The sequence below is a fragment of the Schistocerca gregaria genome, chromosome 8 (genome assembly GCF_023897955.1).
Source record: "Schistocerca gregaria isolate iqSchGreg1 chromosome 8, iqSchGreg1.2, whole genome shotgun sequence".
Taxonomy (NCBI): domain Eukaryota; kingdom Metazoa; phylum Arthropoda; class Insecta; order Orthoptera; family Acrididae; genus Schistocerca; species Schistocerca gregaria.
The window spans coordinates 427,655,062-427,666,211 of NC_064927.1; the positions used below are offsets into that span (position 1 = coordinate 427,655,062).

An 11,150-nucleotide genomic window follows, 5' to 3' on the forward strand; every position below is an offset into this window, starting at 1 on the left:
TGTTTGGAAGGTAGGAGACGAGATACTAGCAGAATTGAAGCTGTGAGGACGAATCCGTAGTGGTGCTTGGGTAGCTCAGATGGTAGAGCACTTGCCCGCGAAAGGCAAAGGTCCCGAGTTCAAGTCTCGGTCAGATACACAGTTTTAATCTGCCAGGAAGTTTAAAGGGTCTTAGCAGTCTGACAGACAGATAGATGGATGGATAACAAAGTGGTCCGAGAAGGCAGTGGTTTCCAAATTGGGGGTAATTACGCCCCAAAGAAGGTGAAACGAGTTTTGTGAGTGGTAAAAACAAAATGGCTCGATTTGGTCACGAAACTAAATTATTTGAAAAAGATCATTCTTATTTCGCAAAACTATTATACTGCAACAATAATTTTGGTTTCAAAAACTAGCATTAACGTGTGACACAGTGTGTTTGAGGTGACAGCTTGAGAAATAAATGTATGAGCATCGAATTCTTCACTTTGTCTACACACATACTGTGTACTTCTTACCCTGCATGTACAACAGTAAGATTGAGACACATGTGTCATACATGCCTAGATATGTCATGAAAATGCCTTCGGTTTGGAATAAATTTTAAATTGTACCCCCGAAGATGCTCTAACGTCACTAAACGGACTGGGTCAGAAATAAAGATTTAGTGTGCAGCTGAAGCTGTCTTATTCATCATGGTTCAGAAGCGAAGACTTCAGAAATAAGGTAAATTACAGTGTACAGTACACGCATTTTAACCTGTTCGATTTGAGGTGGGAGTGCAGATTGTGGGAGAAACTACTGTCACTAGAGAGAGGAGTGATGGAGACCAAGCATCCTTCGTAAGAAGTGTCTACCCTCAATGCGTGTGGTTAGGTTTCTTTCCTGTGAAGGAGTTGTTAGAACGCACGATGCACTGGAAATTGCTTCATCATTCTACAAAAAGAAAAGGTTGTTAGACATTAACAATACTAGTTGTCTCTCACTCGTTAGTTCGTCGTCATTACACCTAGAGAACCTAGCAAAAACTAAATACCACTTATCTTTCGTCGTTTTAAAAATAAAAGTATTAAAAGAGAAGTTTTCTTTTCTTTTTAAAGTTTAGTTGCGCGCTAATGCTAGTGCTGGTTCTGTATAGGCTTGGGTGTGCTAGCTAATAACTGATTGCACTCAGAAAGGATCTGAACCACTACTATAAGGTTGCGTTTCTATCAGTTCAGGTACGGAACCATAAAATTGAGAAATGACGAACTGAGTGTACAAAATCAGATTTCGTTATCAAAAATATATTCGCTGGAAAGCCCAGCAGCAAAGGTTCAGCGTAATGGTCTGTAGAACCTGAACAGGCCAGACTGTATAAAATTCTTCCACTTTTGGTGTGGTCAAGTCTACCGAGAAAAGAAGCGCCGCATTTTCTGTTGGTGCCCTTCTGGGCCTACCCGGCTCTGGAGACACGGCAGCAGACGTACCTGCGCCAGCCGCGATGGACGATCGGTTCTAGGTGCTTCAGTCCGGAACCGCGCGACACCTACGGTCGCAGGTTCGAATCCTGCCTCGGGCATGGATGTTTGTGATGTCCTTAGGTTGGTTAGGTTTAAGTAGCTTAGGTTATAGGAGACTGATGACCTCAGATGTTAAGTCCCATAGTGCTCAGAGCCATTTGAACCATTCTGAACGCACCTGCACCCTGGCGCGCCTCCTGGCCACGCCCACGACGTTGACGCCGTGCCGGAGCAGCGCCTGCGTGATGGCGGCGCCGATGCCTGCCCCAGCGCCGGTCACCAGCGCCACGCGTCCCTTGTACTGCGCCATCTCGGACCACTCCGGCTCGCTCTGACTACGGCGGCGGTCTGGTGCAGCCGGACTTTAATACTCCGTCCGCGATCTCGTTTTTCTTTTTTCTTGTCGCTCTCTCAGAAGTCCGGCAAGAGAGATAACCCCGGGCTGTGCACTGCCAGACCTGCTGCGTGACATTGGTCAATTGGTCATCTGACGACACCCGCAGTAGAAAACGCTGAGTCAGCCGAGACGTCAGTTCTGGTACACGTTACTTGATACTTCCGTCTCTCCGCGAAACCAAGAATCACGCAGAGAGGGATGCAGTATATAGAAATAGGTGTACAAAATTTCGTTAATCTAGCCTTGATAGCACTCCGTCTCCAGGCCACAAGTGGCCCATCGGGACCATCTGACCGTCGTGTCACCCTCAGATGAGGATGCGGATAGGAGGGGCGTGTGGTCATCACACCGCTCTCCCGGTCGTTATGATGGTTTTCTTTGACCGGAGCCGCTACTGTTCGGTCGAGTAGCTCCTCAACTGGCATTACGAGGCTGAGTGCACCCCGATAAATGGCAACAGCTCATGGCGACCCGGATGGTCACCCATCCAAGTGCCGGCCACCCCCACCATATCTTCACTTCGGTGATCTGAAGGGAAGCGGTGTATCCACTGCGGCAAGTCCGTTGCCCTAGCCTTGATAGATTCTGAGGAAAAAGTTTTTTAATATTTTAAACATAGCTGCACAACAGCAACGGTTCCACGTAATAAGATTATAAATAGCCGACCAGTTGCAATGGATAAAGAATTCTTTACCTAGGTTTCGACAAATATAAATTTGTCTTCTTCAGAAGGTGGCAATTTTACATTAGTAAGGACTAATGTACCATCGCCGTGTTTACAAATGTCGGCATAGATCCATATGTTAAAAATGAAATATAGCCCTAAAATTAGGGTTTGTCACGTAAGAATAAATTAGTACATGGATCTTCCAGAGCTCCCAACCGACAGAGTCCTTACTAATGTAAAATTGCCACCTTCTGATGAAGAGAAATTTATATTTGCCGAAACCTAGGTAAAGAATCCTTTATCCATTGTAACTGGTCGGCTGTTTTTATATGTCATCAGTCTTCTGACTGGTATGATGCGGCCCGGCACGAATTCCTGTTACAGGCCACATGTCCTGTGAATACACAGTATGTGTCTCTACTGGAGAGGTATCCATTTCCTTCTGCATCCTCATGCCGTTGACCACTGATGATTCCCCCCCCCCCCCCCCATCCCTTCTTTAAGGATAGCTTCGCACCCCAAGGACAAAAAAGTGCCCTGAACCTCTGCCCGCTCTTCCGCCCCCTTTGACAAGGCCGTTGGCAGAAAGACTCTGACTCCATATGCCGGAAGTCAGTGTTGATTATTAATCAAATTTTAAGCGGTGACAGGTTCGGAACCCGGGCCGAGGACGTTCTGATTTGTAATCGAACACGCTACGCTCTCTTTTTTTTAATTTCATTTTGTTCGTAATTGTTCGTTACATTTGATTCGGGCCGAGATCCCATGACACCTATTCATATTTGAGTCGTGGGGGGACTGGTGCCAGGGATATCTTTGGCTTTGGCACTGTCGATTCCCCCTGGCAGAAGTTTGTCTTTGGAGCCTGGGCCGGCTGAGGATATAGTGTGGCAGTAGGGAGTAGAAAGAGACAACAACGTTGGGCACGGCACGCGGAAGTGCGCGTATTAGCGAGACGTTGGCGAGACGACAGCGAACACGGTGTGCCTGAGTACGGGCGGCAGTTAGAGCTCGATCGCACAGGGGTCAGTAACAGCGGGCCGGCGCTGTGGCTTCTTGGCGACCTCGTGAAGCTATGCATGTGCTCGCTTCCGTGAAGAAACACGCTGTTACTATCGGACTAAGCGACGTCTGGTGTCTTCGCCCCATCGATCCAGCAGCTGGCATCAAGTTAACTAGTTCAAGTCCTACCAACGATCAGAGAAATATAATGATGATTGCTCTTGAGGCAGCAAAGCGTTGCAAGGACTGTGATGTGATATTTCGTGCCTCTTATTCAGTGTGTGCTTCGCTCCTTAATAGTATTGTTCTTACTTCAGCTGGCAAGTGTGCGCAGCCTTACCGAACGATCTATATTCCGTGTTTAAAGATTGCGTGTGGTACCTTACAAGCCCACATAAGGTGCTCCATGTGATGCTTGGGTTTTAATGAGCCAGTTCCGTTTGCATCATTCGTGTACGTGGTTCTGCTTAAATGAATGAAATCAGTTTTATTATTGTTTTCTGTATAAGTTTGAGTATTAAGGTGAAGGAAGGGTTGGTTGGTACCCGGTTGTCGCTTCTGACTTATGTTTCATCCAAGATGTGCTCAATAACGTTCATGTCTGGAACGTTCGGTGGCCAGCGGAAGTGTCTAAACGCAGAAGACTGTTCCTGGAGCCACTCTGTAGCAATTCTGGACTTGCGGAATGTCGCGTTGTCCTGCTGGAATTACCCAAGTCGGTCGCAATGCACAATGGACATGAATGGATGCAGGTGATCAGACAGGATGTTTATGTACGTGTCGCCTGTCAGAGAAGTACCTAGACGTACCATGGGCCCCATTCTATCAATTCATGGGGTTGTCTCCATGCCTGTACAAGTCCATCCGCTCGATACAATCTAAATGCCGACCAGGCAACGTGTTTCCAGTCATCAATAGCCCAGTGTCGATGTTGACGGGTCCAGGCGAGGCGTAAAGCTTTGTCTCATGCAGTCATCAAAGTGTACAAGAGTGAGCCTTTGGCTCCGAAAGCCCACATCGATTATATTTCGCTGAATGATTCTCACGCTGACACTTGCTGATGACCCAGAATTGAAATCTGCCACAATCTGTGGAGCGTTGCACTTCTGTCACAATGAACTATTCTTATCGTTTTTCCCTTTCTTGCAGGACCTTTTTCCGGCCACAGCGGGGAGATTTGATATTTTACCGGATTCCTGATAATTACGGTACAGTAGTGACATGGTCGTACGGGAAAATCCACACTTCATCGCTACCTCGGAGAGGCTTTGTCCCATGGCTGGTGCGTCGACTATAACACCGCATCCAAACTCACTTAAATCTTGATAACCTACCATTGTAGCGACAGTAACCGATGTAACAACTGCGCCAGATACTTGTTGTCTTATATAGGCATTGCCGACCGCGGCGCCATATTCTGCCTGTTCACATATCTCTGTATTTGAATACACATGGCTTTAGCAGTTCCTTTGGCGCTTCAGTGCATGAAACCAAACAGTACATATCACAGTGTTCTAGATGTATCCCAAGCAAGTTTCCTTGAAAGTAATCCACGGGATTGTTGTTCACCGAGGTAATACTGAATTGTTGCTTCAAAAACTGGCCTGGCACGAAGGTCGCTTCACACATTTAATTGTTTTTCAGGCACTTCGGATGCGATTTCATCATTGAATCCTTTGGAACTAAATAAGAAATAAATTGAAAGTGCACATTTTCGGTGAACTTCATGTACATTGCACCTTAAGCCTTACTTCATTGAGAAACGACTCCCACAAGGTAATGTAAATGTCGTGTGGCTAGGGCCTCCCGGCGGGTAGACGGCTCGTCGGGTGCAAGTCGTTCGATCTGACGCCATTTCGGCGACTTGCGCGTCGATGGGGAGGAAATGATGATGATTAGGACTACACAATACCCAGCCCCTGAGCGGAGAAAATATGCGACCCAGCCGGGAATCGAGCCCGGTGCCTTAGGTTTGACATTCTGTTACGCTGACCCTTTTTTTTGTTTATCTCAATTTCTGCGTTGTCGTTCTTTTCATTTGTTCAGGGCGGACGTCTTATGACACACGTTCAATTTCATCGTTGATCCATGTACTCAACTTTTTTTATTACGGAGAGTTGCTACCACTTTGACCGAACACGCTGAGCTACCGTGCCGGCCCACTAAGCTACTGAGGGCGGAGTCCCTCAAGGTAGTAGTTACCAGTTATCATATTGTGTAACTATTGGAATGGAACCACTGTGAGCGAAACTGGTTGACAAAATGCTCTACACTTATGATACCCGAAACGACGCACAGAGCCGTCAACGACATTTACTTTTGCTCTCATATTCAGTAAGTAATTCATCTTCGTCTTCTTCACTCATCACAATGACGAATGAGAGATTCACAGAAAATGGTGACAGTATTTATTGTATTGAATATCGTAGTGATGATATCATTTGTCAACTGTGAGGAGCAAACACATTTTTCATTTCTTTCTTTTTCTTCACAGATAACATGTTACCAGTATACTATACCCATTACGTTTTCGTAAGCGCAATCGAACAGTTACCTCTTCATCATCTAAATCCACAAGATCTAGGTCCTGATATCTAATTTTATATACTTAATTCTGAACTATATCTCGAAATAATTGGAATGTAAATGGGTGAATTTGATGATTCATCTGTCTTATGTGCAAGCGGAACTGTTGACCGTAACTAATGTAGGGGGGGTGCAGGAGCATTACTGTGCAATGAGCGTTCAGACATGTTATAGTCAATGCATACGACATGAATAATCTTAGTATTTGCTGGATTTGAGCTTCCTTTAAGGTTTCTTTAAAAATCACTTTTATCTCAAAATCTAACGTTACTCTACATCTCGCATCATTTGGGAGCTTTTCTTCTAACTGATGTTCAGTCTTAAGCCGACGTTTTCCTCGGCAATATCTTCGTAGTCATTTTGATGTTGTATGACTTAGTCTCCCTCAACAAGGAGGAAATAATGTCATAGAATTCACATGTTACAAGTTTTAGACTTCAAGAAGAATATAATAATTCCAATCCCAAAGAAAGCAGGTGTTGATAGGTGTGAAAATTACCGAACTATCAGTTTAATAAGTCACAGCTGCAAAATACTAACGCGAATTCTTTACAGACGAATGGAAAAACTAGTAGAAGCCGACCTCGGGGAAGATCAGTTTAGATTCCGTAGAAATATAGGAACACGTGAGGCAATACTGACCCTACGACTTATCTTAGAAGCTAGATTAAGGAAGGGCAAACCTACGTTTCTAGCATTTGTAGACATAGAGAAAGCTTTTGACAATGTTGATTGGAATACTCTCTTTCGAATTCTGAAAGTGACACGGGTAAAATACAGGGAGCGAAAAGCTATTTACAATTTGTACAGAAAGCAGATGGCAGTTATAAGAGTCGAGGGGCATGAAAGGGAAGCAGTGGTTGGAAAGGGAGTGAGACAGGGTTGTAGTCTCTTCCCGATGTTATTCAATCTGTATATTGAGCAAGCAATGAAGGAAACAAAAGAAAAATTCGGAGTAGGTATTAAAATCCATGGAGAAGAAATAAAAACTTTGAGGTTCGCCGATGACATCGTAATTCTGTCAGAGGCAGAAAAGGACTTGGAAGAGCAGTTGAACGGAATGGGCAGTGTCTTGAAAGGAGGATATAAGATGAAAATCAACAAAAGCAAAACGAGGATAATGGAATGTAGTCTAATTAAGTCGGGTGATGCTGAGAGAATTAGTTTAGGAAATGAGACACTTAAAGTAGGAAAGGAGTTTTGCTATTTGGGGAGCAAAATAACTGATGATGGTCGAAATAGAGAGGATATAAAGTGTAGACTGGCAATGGCAAGAAAACGTTTCTGAAGAAGAGAAATTTGTTAACATTTAGTATAGATTTAAGTGTCAGAAAGTCGTTTCTGAAAGTGTTTGTATGGAGTGTAGCCATGTATGGAAGTGAAACGTGGACGATAAATAGTTTGGACAAGAAGAGAATAGAAGCTTTCGAAATGTGGTGCTACAGAAGAATGCTGAAGATTAGATGGGTAGATCACATAACTAATGAGGAAGTATTGAATAGGATTGGGGAGAAGAGAAGTTTGTGGCACAACTTGACCAGAAGAAGAGATCGGTTGTTAGGACATGTTCTGAGGCATCAAGGGATCACCAATTTAGTATTGGAGGGCAGCGTGGAGGGTAAAAAATATAGAGGGAGACCAAGAGATGACTACACTAAGCAGATTCAGAAGGATGTAGGTTGCGGTAGGTACTGGGAGATGAAGAAGCTTGCATTAGATAGAGAAGCATGGAAAGCTGCATCAGACCAGTCTCAGGACTGAAGACCACAACAACAACTACACCGGTGATTCTGGCAGGGTTAGTGCAGTTAACTGGATAATGAGTTTTGAGAAGATTGTTTGTTAGAATGAGGAAGGAGAAGAAAGGGGGACAGCACACAAATTATGTGGAAGGATATGACGATTCGAAATGTATATAAAAATTTCGTTCTACTACTTTTCAATCTCACGCTTGAGAAACTGGAGCGTGTGAATGAACTGTGAAACTATTTCCTAACATAAAACTTTTTGCTTGTAGTTGGTCTAATAGACAGTTGATATTGGTCCTCGTGAATTATATTTTATGGTGTTATTTATATAAATAAGGTCGAGAAAAAGGTCATTTCTCCCAAAAAGGTCTCGCTTATTTGGCCAGTGTTACAACTGCTGCAACATTAGAGAGGTCTATTTCGTTTCCCTAACAGACAGTGACAAAATAGACGTAATGAAATCGAGAAACCACACCAGTCTTGGGTACTATTCGTATTAATAGATTTTTCAGTATTAGACAACGACATTTTGATTTTTCATGTAGCAAAACGTTTGGCGAACTTTGATGAAGTAATAGATTTTCGATGTAAATCTGTAGAAAGATTGGAGAGAGAAGAATGTTGCTACCTAAGGATTGAAGAAATGTGTAGTGTTGCTTCTCTCTTGTCTTTACTGGTTTTCTGTTTCCCATATTTAATTTCATCTCACACAAAAGAGAAAGTTATTAGCTAATAGGCAACGAAGATTGCAAATTTTCTGAACAGTTCTCTTTCTCTACAAAGCGTCCCACCTTGTAATAACTGCTACTTTTTTTTAAGGAGGGTAGGATGTCAAACTGGCCGCCTGGGACCAGGAGAGGGGCCACAGAACATTTTAATTTTCACTCTCCTAAATATAGGTTTGATGGTTTCCATTACAGAATTTACGCATTTGAATTCCACAGAGCGGAATACAGTGACGTGCAATAGAAGAACGCCGTGTGAAGAGGCATGGCACTGCACTTTGGCACTCTTAAGACCAAATAACATGTCTTACACAACGTCGAACGTATATGTTTTATGCATCAAACTCTTCAGAAAGATGTGCCCTACAAAATGAACATATTATTCAAAAATCTTTTTTTTTTTTAATTTCTGACATCTTCTCTCAGGCGCTCTAGGGGCGTGGGGGGGGGGGGGGCGGGGGGAGGGAGATCCGGGTCTGGTTTTGTATGTAGCGTGGATGACCTCTACACTGACAGCGTTGAACTGCGGCGGGGGGTTGTCATTGATGCATTCCGATCGATTTTGCCGCGGGCCCAGTCGACTCCAGGGATACCGTTGGTGGGTCGCTGGAGGCAGCATGCTCCGTGGAGAGGAAATGGGATTTATGCAGCAAGCTGGAAAAAAGGCGGTGGTTGGACAGACCTGGAGGTTGGCTACCGGCTTCGAAATGGCGAGGGAGACTCTAGTGCCGGCAGTGGCTCTGCGTGTAGGTGATATGGAACTGTGGCCTCTGTGATGGCGTCGCGGCTCATTACATTTTTTATGCAGTGCCTGGTTTTAAGGTTTAAGTTTATGTCGTAGTAGACATTTTAAGGTTTCCATTGCCAGTGCTAATTTCACCTCACGCTCTGTTCACTTAGCTGCTTGTATTCCTTCGCTTTAACTCTGGAAGAAACTGTTTCGGGGGGGGGGGGGGTAACATAACTCGTCACAAGGTGTGACATTCGTGAATGAACCGTTTTTGGTTTTTAATGTTTTGTCGCTTGTGCACGCTGCAACTGCTATAAGGGGGCAGGTATGGAAAGTGTATATTATTTGAGTTAACTAATTTCAGTTCCCGACAGAAGGCTGTTAATAATCGGTGCACTAGTTTTCCGTGCTACCATGGAACTGCTGTAGAATTGCAACCGGCCTGCAGCGGGTTTGCACGCTCTTGACCAACTAGCGTAATGTTACATATTCTGGCTCTGGTCCTCTAACGTTTAACTCAGCTGGATTTCCTGGTGTGGCGGTACACGAATTTTCGGGCTAACGCTTACAAGGGTATTTTACTGCCTTCATCTTCCTTAGTGGTACTGCGGCCAACTGTCAATGATTAGGAGTCGTTTGTCAACGATCATTCTTAGACTGGAAGACAAATGATTTTGCCATCTCTTGTAGTATCCTACTAAATGGTGGTTAAAGTTGGTCTTTTGCGGTGACCAACTGGTATCTGTTGTTAGCGATAAAAGAATTCCTTGGCGAATACTTCAGACATTCCTTTAGTATCTTCATATTACGAGAAAGGACCTATCGAGTTTTGTTTTAGTGTTGCCATGTCTTATAGTGTTTGACGTAAAAGGAGTCGGAAGAATTGTTCTCTTTTACAGCATAACAGTAGACTAACAGTTTCCGTTTGATTGTGTCATTCGGTTTTAATGTTTCTGCTTGAGCTTGATCCTACATATTCTGATTTTTAAAGAATAGCTGGTAAGTTGAGCTGAACCTTTATCAGTGTATTTATTTTGAGTACCAAGGAATGAAAGCTTTTATTGTAATACAGTTTGCATTAATAAGTCTAAGATCTTGAATGATGTTCAGCAGCTTTCCATTGAAGGAACTCTATTTCCTAGCCAACCTGCGTATCCCCAATGACACAGAAAAGACCATCCCTAGTAGAGGATGCTGCGAGACGGAGATGTTTTTGGTTAAGAATGATGTGTATTTACACAGGTTTGACGTCAACTTGGTTTGCCAAAGTACCAATTCAGTCACCAACACTAAAAGAAGTCCGTAGTTCGGAGGTGTAGCAAACTGGCCTGCGGTGCTCCCATCCTTCTTCTGCGTCGACGTTATTGAATTGCTGGCCCTGGCTCCACCTGCTATATGGACATCGACCACTGAGTTACTGCATCTGATGTAACGGTGGTTTGGCAGACTTTGAATCTGCTGGCTTCCATAGCCTTTTGCAACAGTCGCGCAATTATTGTTATGACACTAAACAGCGGAGAAAAATAGTGGCAATACTAGACCTCTACAGTACCGATACCACTCAGTTCCTTGTGAGACAAGGGTAATGTCAGGAGTGCCCCAGGGAAGTGTGATAGGACCGCTGTTGTTCTCGTTATACGTAAATGATTTGGCGGACGGACTGGGCAGCAATCTGCAGTTGCTTGTTGCTGCTGCTGTGGTATATGGTAAGGTGTCTAAGTTGAGTGACTGTAGGAAGATATAAGAAGATTTAGACAAAATTTCTAGTTGATGTGACTGAAACGCCCCGCTAAACCCTCAGGACAGGACAGGTA

At 44.0% G+C, this 11,150-nt stretch overlaps 1 protein-coding gene across 1 annotated transcript in view; it reads right to left on the reverse strand.

Annotated features, from left to right (window-relative positions):
- LOC126284842 (dehydrogenase/reductase SDR family member 11-like) overlaps positions 1–1,823 on the reverse strand; it is a 43,410-nt gene extending 41,587 nt beyond the window's left edge. Inside the window, exon 1 of the mRNA XM_049984069.1 lies at positions 1,660–1,823. Within this exon, the coding sequence (XP_049840026.1) occupies positions 1,660–1,791 (132 nt within the window). The 5' untranslated portion in view covers positions 1,792–1,823. The remainder of the gene's footprint in view (positions 1–1,659) is intronic.
- Between the last annotated feature and the right edge of the window lie 9,327 nt (positions 1,824–11,150).